Here is a 15,958-nt window from a genome sequence, read left to right as displayed (position 1 = left end):
TGGCCTTACCTGTAAGCCTTCACTGTGCTAGAGTATTTATCATTCACCTGTTAACTTATTTTGGTACCTAAGTCTTATGGACCATAAAGAAGGAGACTGAAACATTTGTACATACTTTTGTGGTGAGTGACATTGATAAAAATGTTAGGTGACCAACCCACAGGTCCTTTAGTGTGGCTCTTAAATTAAAAAAAATTTTTATATCATTTTACTGAGGGCATTTACAGCTCTTATCATAATCCATTCATACATCCATTGTGTCAAGCACATTTGTACATATGTTGCCATCATCATTTTCAAAACATTTTCTTTCTACATGAACCCTTGGTATCAGTTCATTTACCCTCCCCTCACTCCCTTGGGGAACCTTGCTAATTTAGAAATTATTATTTTTAATGCCTTACACTGACCACTTCTCTCTTCATCTACTTTTCTGATGTTCGTCCCCCTGGGAGAGGGTTATATGTCAATCGTTGTGATTTGTTCCCCATGTCTGCCCCAATTCACCTCTTCCCCCACTCAGGGTATCGCTACTCATATTATTTGTCCTGATGGGTTTATCTGACCTGGATGTTGCAATTCTAATATTGGACAAAACTGATCTCAAGATGCAAGCCATAACAAGAGATAAGAAAGGGGTACTTATATAATGTTCAAGGGAACAGTAGACCAAGAATCAGTGAGCATGATAAATATATATACGCCCAATGAGAGACCGTGAAATTCATCAATCAACTGTTCCAAAAGATGAAAAAAGAAATCACAGGCTCAACAATTATAGCAGGTGACTTTAGTACACTGCTCTCCGTCTTCGAGAAAGATAGATCACAGGGAAACAAGCTTAACAAGGAGGCTACAGATCTAAACATTACAATTAGATGACTTGGCCTGATAGATATTTTCAGAGCGCTCTACCCAAATTCAAAAAATTCACCTTCTTCTCAAGTTCACATGGCACATACTCGAAGACAGACCACATGCTGGGACACAAGTTGAATCTGTGTAAATTGAAGCACACAGAGCTCATACAGACTTCCCTCTCTGACCATTATATCATAAGGCTATAAATCAACAAAAGGATGATTAAGAAAATAAGGGCAAATAATTGGGGAATGAATAACTCTCTACAGCAAAAGGAGTGGGTACTGGCTCAGATCAGAGATGATAACTAGGAAGTTTCTAGAAACCAATGAGAATGAGATTAGGATGTACCCAAATCTTTGGGACACAGCAAAGGCAGTTATCAAAGGAAGGTTGATAGCAATACATGCACACCTGAAAAAGGAAGACAGACTTATGCTTAATATGCTGGCACAAAACTTCCAGCAATTAGAGTAGAGTCACCAGGACAATCCTATTAAAGTAAAAGAAAGGAAAAAATAAAAATCAGAGCTGAGATATAGGAGGGGGAAAACTATGGAAAAATTAATGCAGCTAAAAGTTGGTTCTTTGAAAGGATTAACAGAATCAACAGACCGCCGGCAGACCTAACCAAAGAAAGGAAGGAACACATTTCAATAGCAAGGATGAGGGATGAAACGGCACATTACAATGGGCCCTAATGAAAACAAAAGGATAATTACACAGTACTACGAAGGCCTATTCTCCAATGCTTTCCACAACTTGGAAGACATAGACAAATACTTGAAAAAACAATCCCACCCTAGACTGTCCCAGATGGACGTCAAGAATCTCAACAGACCCAGAGCAATAGAAGAAATAGACAAAGTTATCAAGGGATTACCAAAAAAAAAAAAATCCCCAGGACCAGATGGCTTCACAGGAGAATACTACCAAGCAATTAGGGAAGAACTGACACCAATCCTACACAAACTCTGCCAGAACACAGAAAAACACGGCACACTCCCGAACTCTTTCTATGAAGCTAGTATAACTCTGATACCGAAAGTGGGCAAGGATTCCACAAGGATCGAGAACAACAGACCGATATCCCTAATGAAAATTGATACAAAAATCCTTAACAAAATACTGGTTAATAGAATACAAAGGTATATAAAATAAATGATTCACCATGACCAAATGGGATTTATACTAGGGATGCAGGGAGGGTTCAACATAAGAAAGACCATTAGTATTATTCAGCACATTGACATGAAAAAGTATAAGAACCACATGATAATATTGAAAGATGCAGAAAAAGCATTTGACAACATCCAACACCCATTCCTGTTTAAAACATTCAAGAAGATAGGAATGAAAGGAAACTTTCTCAATATAATAGTGAGGGTCTAACAGAGTTGACCCTCCCCTGCTGAAAAAAGCCAATGTGTTACAGTGTTCTACGTATCATTCATTAATATCTCCTTAAGTACTCAGAAACAGAAAAGGAAATAAGAACTATGCATAGTAGGAGTCTTCAAAAAGTTTGTGGATAAATGGAATGAGGCAATAATAGACTTTTGTCCACAAGGGTTTTTTTTCAGCCCTCTTGTGTATATAGGTATATGAAACTGTGCTAGGATTATTTTTAAACCCATAAAATACCAATAACGAAACAAACCTAATGGCCTCTGGTGGGATGTGATTTAAACAAAACAAAATTTAAAAACCCAACTTGCTGCCACTGAGTTGATTCTGACTCATAGCGTTCCCATGGGATAGAGCAGAACTAACCTTGTGGGTCTTAAAAACTGTAACTCTAGAGGAGGAGAAAACCTCTTCTTTCTCCTGTGGAGCAGCTGGGGGTTTAGAACTGATGACTTTGTGTTTAGCAGACCAATAACCCAGTACATCATCAGGACTCCTGGGACATGATTTCACATTTGCTAATTACTTAGGATTCAGGAAAAGGATGGGGCTTACTAGTCCCATAAAGAGATACAGATGCAGTTCTGGCCCGCTCTATAGGGTTCAACTTGATGAATCGGAATCAACTTGATGACTGAGTTTGGTGTTTTGAGTTTAGTTATCTAGGAAATCAAAATCCTTTAAAAAAAGATTTTTTACTGAAGTATATAATATGCAAACACAAAGTAGATGTACCATACATGTATAACTAGATGGAGGTCCACAAACTGAACATATCTGTGTAGTGTGTACTTAAATCCAGGGCGAGCTTGTCAATCAATGGGGAACTCTTTCAGACGCCAAATGAAAATCCAGTGTGGGATGGAGGAAGACAGGAAGATGATCATCTTGGGACCTTACAGTAGGCACCAAACCACACTCATTGCCCCTGAAGTCGATTCTGACTCACAGCGACCCTGTAGGACAGAGTAGAACTGCCCCGTGGGTTTCCAAGACTGGAACTCTTTCCAGAAGCAGAAAGCCTCTTTTTCCTCCCTCTGAGCCACTAATGGGTTTGAACTGCTGATCTCGCAGTTAGCAGCCAACTTATAACCCACTACACCACCAGGGTTTCTTAGAATAGGAACAACAGATTTCTTAAAAGGACACAAAATTGCTACCCATCAAGGAAAAGCTAATTGGGCTAGTTAAAAGTGAAGAATTTCTTCAACAAATACCATCAACAGAAGGATCCTTCAGGTACTTTTTCCAGATGCAGTCGTTTAAGGCAACTTACTGCTAATCATACTTTCTAACAAGCAGAGTCTGGATGTTTCTGACCAGGACCCTCCACAAATTCAAACCCACTGCCACTGAACTGATGCTGACCCATGGAGTTGTAAATTACTGAAACATCAAGTTACGATGGAGGTCTGGCTCATGGCTAGCAGACAGCTTAGTGACAGAAAGAAATCTTCTAGGTGGGGGTCCCTGGGGCTACTCGCCCTGTGACTTAACTGAAAGACATCGAAGATCACCAGGGGAGACCCCAGGGCCTCCCTAAACTAGGCCTCACTGGTCTGGCTATCTGGATATTTCCCAAGGTGCCCAGGCTTGCCCTTCCCCCGGCACCTGCGCTCACCTGGACGCTCACGCTGCCCTGGAGCTGGAGCTGGAGCTTGATCATATCCACTTCTGCGCAGCAGCACAGCTGCCGGAGCTCGGCCACCTTCTTGCTCATTTCATCAATGGCCACCTCGATGGGGTTCAGGTCGGTGTGGTGCTGGTACATGACGGGGATCCGCTTCTTCACATATGGGAAGCAGTGTATGGCTGTGGAGGGGCGAGAGCCAGTGTTAGTCCCCTGTCTGCACAGTGCAATAAACTTAGTACCATACTCTAATTAAAGACTGACCCCTTTGCTATCACTAATGGCTTTAATTGAGTGCTTCCTGTGGGCTTGGCACTAGGCTGAACACCCTACACGCACTATTTCCTCAATCCTTTGGGTACAATTAATTGCTAAGCTTATTACGCCCATTTGACAGATGAAGGACCCAGGGCCGACTGAAGTCACACTCGAATAGTCTGTGGAACCACCATGTTGCCACATCTTTTACGACCGTGCAACCATGTTTAAAGGCAGGTTGGGCCACGTGGAGAGTTGGGTCCCTGTGATGCCTCTAATGTAAAAGCACATCTTTGAATTAAGTCACTTATCATTTCTTGCTCCATTTTCAGGTCCTTACGAGCCCTCCCCTCCTGGGGAGCTGTGGTGAGAAGTGAATGAACTAGTAGGTATACTGGCTTTGAAAACAGAAAAATTAAACAGAAAAAACTGTTCCGAGAGATCACGTAACAGACTGGGTCTAGAAAATGGTTCCATAAGTATATTCTCCAGAAAACTAATTATCTTGCCTAGAGCCACTTCAGATGCTGTACACAAAGTCTGTACAAATCTGAGAAATCAGTGAACAATAATGAGTCATATAAAATATTTCCATGCCAAGTGTTTCAGGAACAAGAAATCCACAAGTTGTCACTCTAACAATAAAGTTGTTTTTAGATACGTACAGCAACGAATGAAAAACCTTACCTTTTATTCTTTTACTTAAAACCAATGACTATTGCTATGTATCACAATAAGCTCTCTGACCATATCACCGCTGAAGGAGTAGTTTAAAAAGAGACGAAAACATCAGGTTCTTATTTGACTCTGATTTCACCTGTCTCTCTTGTTGCTTTCCACGACGTCTACAGCGGTACGATGTCCTCATGTAACACACATTTACTAACAGACATGCAGGCAGCCTGCCTGCTCCTCACAAGGGCAGCGTTTCAAAGTCACCAGCCACTCGACAGGAGGGAGGCGACACGTTCCCCTCCCATGCAGTGTGACAGGCTCAGGAGCTCACAGGGGCAGTTCTGCCGCGGGGTTGCCACGAGTTGGAATCACCTGGCTGTCAGGGAGTGCGTGAGCGAAGCAGACACGTACGATTGCAAGGGGGCTTCAAAGAGTCGGTGCACATTTTCCATGATCTTTGAGTTCCAATTTTGCCTGCCACAGGCTTTCGACGCCCTCCTCCCCCAGTGCCTCCTCGCACGTAAGGCCTTTTTGTTTTCATTTTCTTGTGCGGGGGTTGTTGGGAATATGCCCCGCAGCACTGGGGCAGGCACCCGGCCGTGATTGTTAACTGACTATTTCCAGTTGTACAGCCATTTGCACTCCCATTCATACAGATTCATTTCCCCCCAGTGGGTGAAACTCACTTTAGATTTTAACACGTACAAGTACGATGGGCTTGCTTAAAGCTCAACCCGCGGCTGCGTGGAAAGAGGCTGTGGGGACTTTACTCGGGAAGGACTTAGCACAGAACGCAAGCCACTGCCAGCTTCCCAGGAAGCACAGGTTCCGGGGGGCCGATCACAGGTTGAAGCAAAACTGGAGACAGTTCAGCCAGATGTGGCCTCCCTGGACACAAACTCGTCCCGTTCTGGCCACTAAGTGTTTCATCTACCGAAGTTCAAGGGTTCACATCTTATATTTCCTTGTGGTTTTCACAGACAGACAAACTGTTTTTAATCAGCAGAACCGAGATGAATGAATCCTTAAGAATTTTTAGGGTCCTTTCACAATGTGTCCAGAAGCAGACATTTCTGCTTCTCTGGCACGGAGGCGACAATCGATCTACAGTGCATTTGAGCATCCTTTACAGAAGCACTCGATGGGGAGTTCCGCTTCGCTTTCATTTGGAAGGGAGGCGTGCCTTGGCGATGCCAATAGCCAGGTCAAAACCCATGCTGACTACAGATTACCTGACAGTCACTGGCACAGGGGCTTACCTGTTGGGCTGCTACCCAAAGGACAGCGGTTCAACTCCACCAGCCTCTCCCTTGGAGAGAGGAAGCTCTCTACTCCCCTAAGGCTTGACAGTCTCAGAAACCCTTGGGACCAGTTCTACTCTGCCTTCGAGGTCACTATGAGTCAGAATCGACTCGCGGGCAGTTGGTTTGGCTTTTTATTGTGTGGCATCACCATTGCCTCAGAGAGGGAAACAAACTCCTTCACTCTGGAAAATGCTGAGTCTCTGCTCCGGGGACGGCTGGTGTGATCACCGTTAAGGTCAAGAAGCAGAGAATTAAATGAGTACTCCGAGGGAACTCAGAGCCCACTCAGCGCCTACAAGGAACTTGCCACCAGCCAGCCCCTTGCCACCTTCCTCGTTGGCTTCCACTCTGTCGCTCTCCCTCCCTGCCCTCACGCTGTTCTAGTCCCTGGACCCATCGGGTGCACACACTCCCAGGCTGAAGTGTCTGTACTGCGGCTTGTTCTCCTTGCCGATGGGCGCCTCCTTCACCTCTCCACTCAGCACCACCTCCTTGATGAGGTTCCCCCCACGGCCCATGGCAACGGTCACTCGAGCCCCCAACCCCCTTCTCCTTTTGCCGCTGAATACTTGTGAGAAGGGTTCAAAGCGTTCATGGAGAAGGAACAAAAAGCTCGGTGGAATCTCTGCAGACCCAGGGTCGCTTTACCCACTGTGCTCCTCTGGCCGGGCAGACAGCTGCAGAAGGGCAGGGAGACCTGTGTTTTGCTAATAGACGACACCCGGAGGCTGTGCTCAACAGTTACGTTGAATTACTGAACCGATTGTTGCCTGAATGAAAGAGCTAATAGGCCCTGGAAAATGGCGAGTCAGGGAACTGACTGTGCAGCCACTGCGCTAATAATAAAAAGCCCCCATTTGGCAGCGGCAGTCCTTTAGGAAGGAGAATGGAGATAAGGCGCCTGGTAAGTGTGGATGGCGGACTGTGTTCAGGCTAGATGGACGGTAAGGTGTCGGGGGCAGGAGGGATTTCCAAGCCAAGTCACTGGCAAAAGATGAGCCTTTGGTCCGGACCAGGAGGATCTGAGCAAAGTGACCAGGAAGAGACATCCTGGGCCCAGTAAGAAGGGAAAGTGGAGATCAGATTGGGCAAGCTGATAAATTTAAACCTGAGCAAGGAGCATAAGTATGCAGTGTTGGAAGGTTTCTACAATGGCGGCAAGCTGGCTAAGGGAACCACCCCACCGAAGTGACACTCAGCCAGGTTCCGGGTGGAATAGGCCAGTGCTTTCCTATTTCTTGGAAGGCCAAGGGTCAGATGGTGAATCGAAGCAATGGGAGGAAGAACTGAAGGGATTAATAACCCCAGGGCAAACCTCAAGTTCAAAGTCTTTCTGAGACTATCCTAGTCTGTGGATCTTTAACTAGAAGTTGACAGAGTTTACATGCTTTATTTTTAGTAGCACCCTTATAACCCCTTCTTTGAATTGTTATGATGCACAGGTAGCTCACCTTTACATCATTTAAGATCTTCAGGACAACCACTACATCTTGTGTTTTGTTGTACCTTAACCCCCTTGCCTCAGCATCGGCCTCAAAGACATGGTGCTCAATGATGGGTGTTGTTTCCTATAGCTGCTGCCCAGCAGGTCCACAGTGGCCCATGTACAAAGTGACTGTCCTGGTCTATAGATTTTTCACTGGCAGGTAGTTTGGAAATGGACTGCCAGGTCTTTCTTCCTAGTCCAAGACATCTGGAAGCTCCACAGTTATGGCTCAGCATCACAGCAATAAGCAAGTCTCTCCTGACAGAGGAGTGGCTGTACTTGGCTAGTCGGCAAACCAGGGTCTCTGACACGGAGAGAGAGAACTCAACCCCTGAAGTACAGCCCTGGTTCGTTTCCAGAGCTATACAGCAGAGACAGGTGGCTATCCTAATTCTCATGGTATACACAAGGAAGCTAAGGCCCCAGGAGGCTTCTGTTAAGGTCACACAGAGGGCTTTGGCCTGGTCTGTGAGACTCTCTGCACTGCCCCTTCCAGGTCCTGTGGCTGACTCCCTAGGGCCAGCATCATATGTGCCTCCTCTGGTCAGTCGGATGGATTCTGGTTCTTTGAACGCTTCTGTTCTGACACACGCAGTTTCATTCAAGTTCGTTATTAAATCTGTACCAAATTTGGTAAATTATATTAATGAAAATGTGATTAGAAAAAGCAGCCAGTGGTAAGGCTTCTGAAGGTATATGCTAACTTAACAGACAAACACAATCCAGACCTTGACTCAGCAGTGAACTCGGCTTAGTTTAAGAGGTTCTTAAACGGGAGCGTGCACTAGCATTGCCTGAAAGCTTGTTAAAACACCAAGGCTGGGCCCCACCCACAGAGCTGAAGACTCCAGCAAGTCTGGGGCTGGGCCCGAGATTTGTCTAACAAGTTCCCAGCTGATGCTGATGCTGCCAGTCCTGGGACAGCCCACTGATAATGTTTGAGTCAAGGAATCAACCATCAAGTCATCACAGCTGTACAGATAGGTAACGCACCATAAACTGATAATTTCCATAAAATGATTCCACCTGGAAATGTCATTATCTTTAGTACAACTTTGTGACAGGTGTGCATCAGAATTAGACTATGAAACCAATTAGGGATGAGGAGGGTCCCTGTTTGTGAGGTGAGTGCTATTTATGCTTTACAAATGTTGCCTTATTATTCTGAAAGCTGGAGCAGGGTCTCTTTAATTTTTCTTCTTACCTTTTACATTTACATTTTTGTCTCAATCCCCTTACCAAACCAAACAAAACCCTCACAGAGTTGATGGTGACTCAGAGCAGCCCTATGGGACAGGGTAGAACTGGCCCCGTGAGTGCCTGAGACTGCAACTCTCTGTGGGAGTAGAAAGCCTCGTCTTTCTTCCTTAGAATGGATGGTGCTTTCCCACTGCTGACCTTGCAGTTAGCATCTCAAGTCATAACCAGACACCACCAGGGCTTCACAATCCCCTCACAAGGAAGGGTAAAATCTTCCCTGGGATATGCTGTTCTAATATCGTTTATAATTACATATATACCCATACCTACATTATAGATATACACACATGCATATATACATGAAATGTAGGCATTATTTTATTCTTGAGATATAACTTACCCATTCATATGTTTATTTGTGTGTATACATACATGTATGTATATATTATGTATTATATACATATGGATGTATTATATACATATAGATGTATTTTATACACATGTATATATACGTATATACACACACGTGCATAAATTGCAACTAAAAAGGCAAATATATACACATATACATTATGTGTATGCACACACGCATATATATAATGTAGGAATTATGTTCTCTTTTATTGAGATTTGACTCAGTGTGAATTCAATATCAAGAGGTCAGCCTAGCCTACAATCCAGCGCCTTGCCAGTGTCCCTTAAGCAATGGAAGCCGAGAGAGCTCCACTTCAGGCTACTCTAGTTTACACTGCTGGCCCTGCCTTCAGAGTAGATGGGTCAGCCTTTCTCAAGAAGGTAAAGATCACTCCCAGAAGATTCTACACTTGTTTGGAACTGGAAAAACACACTTCTAAGAATAGGTTCTCCATGATTACACAGGGACAAAGGACCAATGAACACCTCTGGCCAACCTCTGACGGCTTCCTGGTCTGGCAGGCGTTGAGCTGAGGTTGGCCAGCTTCCATCAGCAATGAGGTGGGAGGGGCCTCGCTTACCAAACTCAAGGTCATTGAGTCAATTCTGCCCCACAGCGGCCCCTGGGGGTTTCCAAGACTAGATCTTTGCAGGAATAGAAAGCCTCGGCTTCATCTTTCTTTCACTTGCAACAGCTTGTGGGTTTGAACTGCTGAGCTGACCTTGGGGTGAACAGCTCCCCTGTAATCCCCTACATCACCGGGGCTTCCACACACGCGCACGAGCCATGCACCACTCGGCCTAAAACCAACCCACGGGGCCAGGCTACATAACCTGCGCCACACAGATGCGCCGCACGGTGGCTCTGCTGAGCAGGGTTGTGCGCAAGGATCCTTCACCCGGGCGCCATGGCCCTACACACCAAGCTCACTGCCATCGAGCTGACTCCCACTCATAGTGACCCTCTGGCCCCGGGAGAGAGGGCCATAAAGATTTCTGTAAAGTGCTTGAAATTCTGTGCAAACGCTTCCTAGGGGAAGAGGGTCTATTCATTCACCTGGTGTTTCAAAGAGGAACCGCCTTTCCATGTATGATTTTAAATGGGCAGGTGCTTACAGAACAGAGACTACAAGAATATGAAAAAGCAAGCGCTGGGCGGATGGAAACAGCAGTGGGCAGGCGGGGTGTGGCGGAGAGAGGCGTGCGCGTACCGGTGAGCACGGTGCGCCGCTTGCACTGCTCCTGCACCCCGCCCTGCCGCTTCCCCGTCTGCGTGAAGGGCATCTCAAACATGAAGCGCCGGATGTTGTGCGATCTCTCGAAGTCCGTTTTCCTCTCCTGCAGTTCTTTTTCGTCGAAGAACGGGATCACGTGGGTCACCTGGATATACGCGTATTTGCAATCCAGATCCTTAGGGTTGACCTGCAGACGAACAAGCGACACTGAGGATGGATGCTATTTTAGGAAAACTTTCAACCCTGCAGAAGCGGGGCAACAGTTTCCTAACGGAGCTTTTCAGGGGGAGGGAGGAGAGGTAGAGGGTACACCCATATAACCGACTTCTAAGATTCAACAGTATATTATTTTGCTTACTCGGTTTCAAATACATATACCCAAACCAAACCAAACTCACTGCCAGCGAGTCAATTCTGACTTCTCGCTACCAGACAGACTAAAGAAGATCTGCCCCTTGTGGGCTGCAGGGACTGTAAATCTGTATGTGAGCAGACAGCCTGGCGGTGAGTAACCCACGACACCACCAAGGCTCCCAAAAGAGACACAGTGGAGCCAAATAATGTGGAGTAGGAAGTACACAGGTCTTAAGACAGCAGGCAAGCAGGCCGGAAAGCGTTAAAGTCGCCCTGGAAAGCTGGCCCAGGCCCCTGTGCTAACCCTGGTCCCTTGTGCTACTGTTAAGGGTGAAGAAGGATGCAGAAGAGAACTGGAAGCAAAGTGAATTAGAGATTTTAATGACTTTGCAGAAGACAGGGGCACCCAGCAGTGGGATCCCTGACTCGGCGGTGTGGATAAAGTGAAAAGCCACGGGCCCACAAGACAGTACCAACAAGGCTTGTGTGGGTTCGCCTCAGCAGCCCGAGAGGACCGGCATTTTCAGTTCTTAGGGTGAGGGTTGCAATGTGTCCGAATTGACTCGATGACAATAAGTTGTTTCATTTAAAGATGAGCGTGACGGGGTGAGGCATGGGGCTGAACATGTGGTGAGTGGCTGAAAGTGTCTGTCTGGGTGGTGGTACCCAGCCCCAGGCCCTGTCCCATAGGAGTGCTCTAGAGAAATGGGCTGGGATAAGCTTGAGTGGGTTGAGCAGTCTGCACAGAAATCAATGAGCGGGGATGAAGCAGACACAGGACAATTACTTGGGCTGAGATGCTGCAGGCTTCACGTGGGACCACCAGCCCCTTCTTGCCTGCATCTGGAACGCACCAGTCAGATACCTGCCCCTTTCTTTGTCCCTCCCTAGCGCTCTGTGCATAATGTCTTCTCTGGAGAAAAAGCAGAGCCCCCAGGAAACTACGTGCGCTCATGAGAACCCCACAGGCAGGCCGAGGAAAGAAAGGGAGTGATGAGGGATCGCTCTCAATCTGAGTGCTGGGGAAAGGCAGGATGCGCAGCACCAGGAAAGGCTGACTCCGAGGAGCATTTTCAAGGCAGGGAAAAGGCGCTCTCTCTATGCCGGTGTTTCAAGTGGTCATGAGACACACAGCTTCCTGAGGAGCTGCTGAAGACAGGAGGCCATGTGGATGGCCAGGGCCGGTGTGCAGGCTGAGAACATGATATGGAGAAGGGAGCCTCACAAAGCATAAAATCCATCTCCCTCCCACCAATGTGCTGGCTGGTTCCTTCCTTTGTCTGTCTCTCTGCCTGGCCATCTGTTCTTCTGTAGAAGCATCTCACAAACAACCAGTCATACAGAGCATGACTGTGGGGTGGGGGTGTGGGGAAGTACCATGAGTCAGACCACTGTCCAAGAAAATTATATTAGACAACATCAAAGAGATCAAAACCCATGAATGTCGAGTCGATTCCAACTCACCGCAATCCTGGAGGACGGAAGAGAACTGCCCCCACAGAGTTTATAAGACGGTAAATCTCTACTGAAGAAGACAGCTCACTGTCTCCAGGGGAGAAGTTGGTGGGTTGAAACTACTGCCTTTTTGGTTAGTAGTTGAATGCTTTAACGTATACACTACCAACCTCCTTAGCCAGGTAAGGATGAATTTACTCAAATGTTATTGCAATCAGGAAGAGACCTGGACTAAGTGCGAACTCCATTCTGCTGAAACCAAAGGAAGCATGGCTTTTAAAACCCATCTGTCTCGGAAGAAGCACCGCCAGATGGCTCCTCAGAGGCCAGGACGGTGAAACGACGTCATAAGTGCTTGGGACACGGTGTCAGGAGCGATCAGGCCCTCGAGAAGGACATCATGCTTGGCAAAGTGGAGGGGCAGCAGAGAAGAGGCAGGCCCTCCAGAAGATGGACTGACACAGTGGCTGCAGCAATGGGCTCACATATAGGAACAGTTGTGAGGATGGCGCAGGACCGAGCAGGGTTTCGTTCTGTCACGCACAGGGTCGCTCTGGGTTGGAACTGACCTGATAGCACCTAGCAACAACAATCACGTCCGTAAAGATTTACAGGTTGGCAGACCCACAGAAGCCTTTCTGTCCTGTCCCACAGGGTCACAGTGAGTCAGAACTGACTTGATGATCGTGAGTTTGTAGGGATTTTTGTTTTGCTTTGGATGCACATGAGTGGATAGTACAGGACCAATCACACATAATCAATAACAAATTATGGCATTGCTATGGCACTTATCCAAACATGATCATACCTTGCCAGAATCCTGTATCATTTTGACATTTTCAGAACCGAATTTATCCGAGTAGAGTTTAAGGAGTCTTTGGGAAATTTCTGATAGAGGCGTGAGTTTGGGTTCTTTGTAAATATACTCCTTCCCATCTTCATCTTCAAAGAATCCCTGTGACACAAAGCACAATGAGAGCTGTGCTCACACAGAAGCCCGCTGCTGTCCACCCAGGGAGGGTCCTTTGGTTAAGAGGTCACACCAACAAACGAACACACAAAGCAGGATGACTCTAAAATAAAGTCCTACATTCGCAGGCTTTCCTGATGGGAAAGAAAATGATAATAAGGTGACGTGTGGGCGCAATGATGAAGAACACAAATTGTCATACAGATTCCACAACACTGCCATTAAGTGTGGAGTGAGACGGCACACTTGAGAGCCAAGGCTGTGTTCTCTCGGTCAAGTCCAAGTATGGGATTCAACCTGTTTCACATTCCCAAGAAGGAGAACCCTCCAACACAAGCCAGAGTTGCCTACAGGAGGGGTCTCAGAAATGGCCCCCACTCTTCTCCTGACTGCTCCCACGGACACAGGAGTGTTTAGACAGACAGAAGTGACTAGTCTGGAGAGCGTGCAGCAGAAGCTACGCCAACTCCTGATTTGCCTGACTTATTAGAAAAGTAGTAAAAGGTCTGGATGGAGCACAAGATCAGCCAAGTATTTTCAGTATCACCAGTCACCACTTGCTTTAGCACCAACCTTGTTGGAATGCAACAAGGCTTAGCGTGACATGGGAAGTGAAAAAGGTTGAACATTTAAAAGTCCAGGCCAGGGTTAATATTTGGAATAAATCATAAAAAACAAAAAACTCTCACCTAAATTAAAAAGAGAGAAAAATGGTGCAAAAAACCAGAGAGGATATTAAAAAAGGAAAAAGACAAGCTAACATGAAAAAAACAATAAAAAACACCCACATCAAACTAGGAGTTTAGATGCAGTAATTTCACTACATTACTGGCTTTTTAAAGCATTTACTGTAATTACCTCCACATCTGTTTCACTGTCTGTAAACTGGTATTGCTATAAAGTTATAAGAGACAATAACAGAATAAATTGAAGTTATACAGTACTCACAGAAAACCACAAATGGATCATAATTGCTACCATTTAATAATGTTAGCTATTTGAAGGTTAACATCAAGTTAAATTAAAATGAACCCTTTCATGTGGGCATATTACAAGGATAAATGGGCTGACAGGGACGTTATATTCTGAAAAGGTAACAGAAGTACAGGCACCAAGGAAACCAGAATGTCTTAATCTTGGTTTAAAGCATGCAGTACAGATGTATAAGGAAGCGGGTGATTGTTTTCTCTGTAAATGGAATAAAATGTTATTTGTTTGTCTTGGGGTTTGTAATGGCAGGACAGAATATGCATACAGATCTGAAAAGGAAACTTACAAACTACATCGAGAGACCAAAGATGCTGCTAAGGATGTTTTATGGAGGGAGACTTACCGCAGCCTTAAGAAAGTAATAAAGACAAGACAGGAAGGAAGAAAAGAAAAAAGAAGCAGAAAAGTTTACTGAGAAAAGCAGGAATCATTCTAAGTATAACACAATCATCGGATTAGCATTTACAGGCATTACAACCAAAACATTTACCAAATCTAACTGGATAAGGGAGGCAGGGGGCTCTGACCGCCTCCAGGAGGTCTGCTTACCTGCCCAAAGAAGGCCACTCGGAAGTAGGTGCCCAGGAGTCTGCGGCCCGAGTGCATGACCTCAGTCACCTTGCTGTAGGCACGGTGCAGTGTGTCGTACAGATGGGTCAGCCTCTGCAAAGCAGAACAAAGCCCACGTCTTCCTGCTCGCCACAGGGTGCCATCCATTCTCAAACAACGGCCCCGTGACAACACCAAACTCTAGCACCCTACCGGACAGGGCAGAAGTGCCTGTGGCTTCCGGAGACTAAATCTTTGTGGGAGTAGAAAGTCTCTCTTTCTCGTGCAGAATGGCTGGTGGTTTCAAACTGCTGACCTTGTGTTTCAACATGTAACATATTAGGCGACCAAGGCTCCTTTCAATGTGACAGAAATGCCACGAGTAAAACACACACACACACACACACACACACACACACACACACACATATTGGAGAGCGTGAACGCAGTCCCCCACTACCACAAATTAGGCAGTCGAGTTTCCCTCATTTGGGGAAATCGCAGGGGTCAGTACATCTGGAGTGCAATGGATAAGCCTCGCCCTGGGAAAACCACCTTCGTGATCATGGTATCTCCCCTGCCAGGTAAGTATCATCAATATATTTTTGACTGCATAACCTGCAATGATTTATCCTCCCCACCTCCAACCCCACAGATGGCAAATACATCTATGTAATGAAACACTTGCCCTTTCAACAGGTTTTCACACTCACTGAATTGTGTAATTCAGAGCCATTAATTATGTTCTTCCTGTTGCTCAACCATCACCACTGCCCGTCCCCGAGACTCCATCAAAGACTGACTGTGCCCAGAGCAGCGAGCCCCCGGTCTCTCTCCTGCTGCCCCCGGGGATCACTAATGCACTTTGGTTGCCACAGTCTTGCCCAGTGCAGATTTTTTGGATAAGGGGTGTAGTGGTTATGCGCTGGGCTGGAATCCATCAGGTACTCCCCAGGAGAGTGGAGTTGCATCTCCAAGAGCCCAAACAGACAGGGGGCTCTACCCTGCCCTTTGGGGCACCACGAGTCAGCACTGACTTGATGGCTGAGGAGTGTATGCACCACATGCATGCCTTCATGGGTTCACGGACGCTGTTTCCGCCTTCTGACTGCTGGCCATATGCCGCAGTGAGTGATGGTGGACGAGCTGCAGTGGTGCTCTGGAATGGTA

General features: G+C 46.2%; 1 protein-coding gene and 1 non-coding gene across 14 annotated transcripts in view; both read right to left on the bottom strand.

Moving 5' to 3' along the window:
• The window catches only part of DOCK9 (dedicator of cytokinesis 9), a 330,985-nt gene that overhangs the window by 8,299 nt on the left and 306,728 nt on the right, over positions 1-15,958 (bottom strand). For all 13 annotated transcript variants that reach the window (XM_075563462.1, XM_075563461.1, XM_075563465.1 and 10 more), the window contains 4 exons: positions 14,789-14,902; positions 13,088-13,234; positions 10,447-10,657; positions 3,890-4,080 (listed from right to left, as the gene is read on the bottom strand). In XM_075563462.1, coding sequence (XP_075419577.1) covers positions 3,890-4,080; positions 10,447-10,657; positions 13,088-13,234; positions 14,789-14,902 — 663 coding nt within the window. The remainder of the gene's footprint in view (positions 1-3,889; positions 4,081-10,446; positions 10,658-13,087; positions 13,235-14,788; positions 14,903-15,958) is intronic.
• On the bottom strand, positions 15,217-15,380 carry LOC142461780 (U1 spliceosomal RNA). The gene has a single exon (XR_012786977.1). It is a non-coding gene; the product is annotated as a U1 spliceosomal RNA (small nuclear RNA).

This window comes from Tenrec ecaudatus, chromosome 11 (genome assembly GCF_050624435.1).
Source record: "Tenrec ecaudatus isolate mTenEca1 chromosome 11, mTenEca1.hap1, whole genome shotgun sequence".
Taxonomy (NCBI): domain Eukaryota; kingdom Metazoa; phylum Chordata; class Mammalia; order Afrosoricida; family Tenrecidae; genus Tenrec; species Tenrec ecaudatus.
Note: the sequence above shows the minus strand (reverse complement) of the source record. Positions and strands in the feature narration are given on the sequence as shown.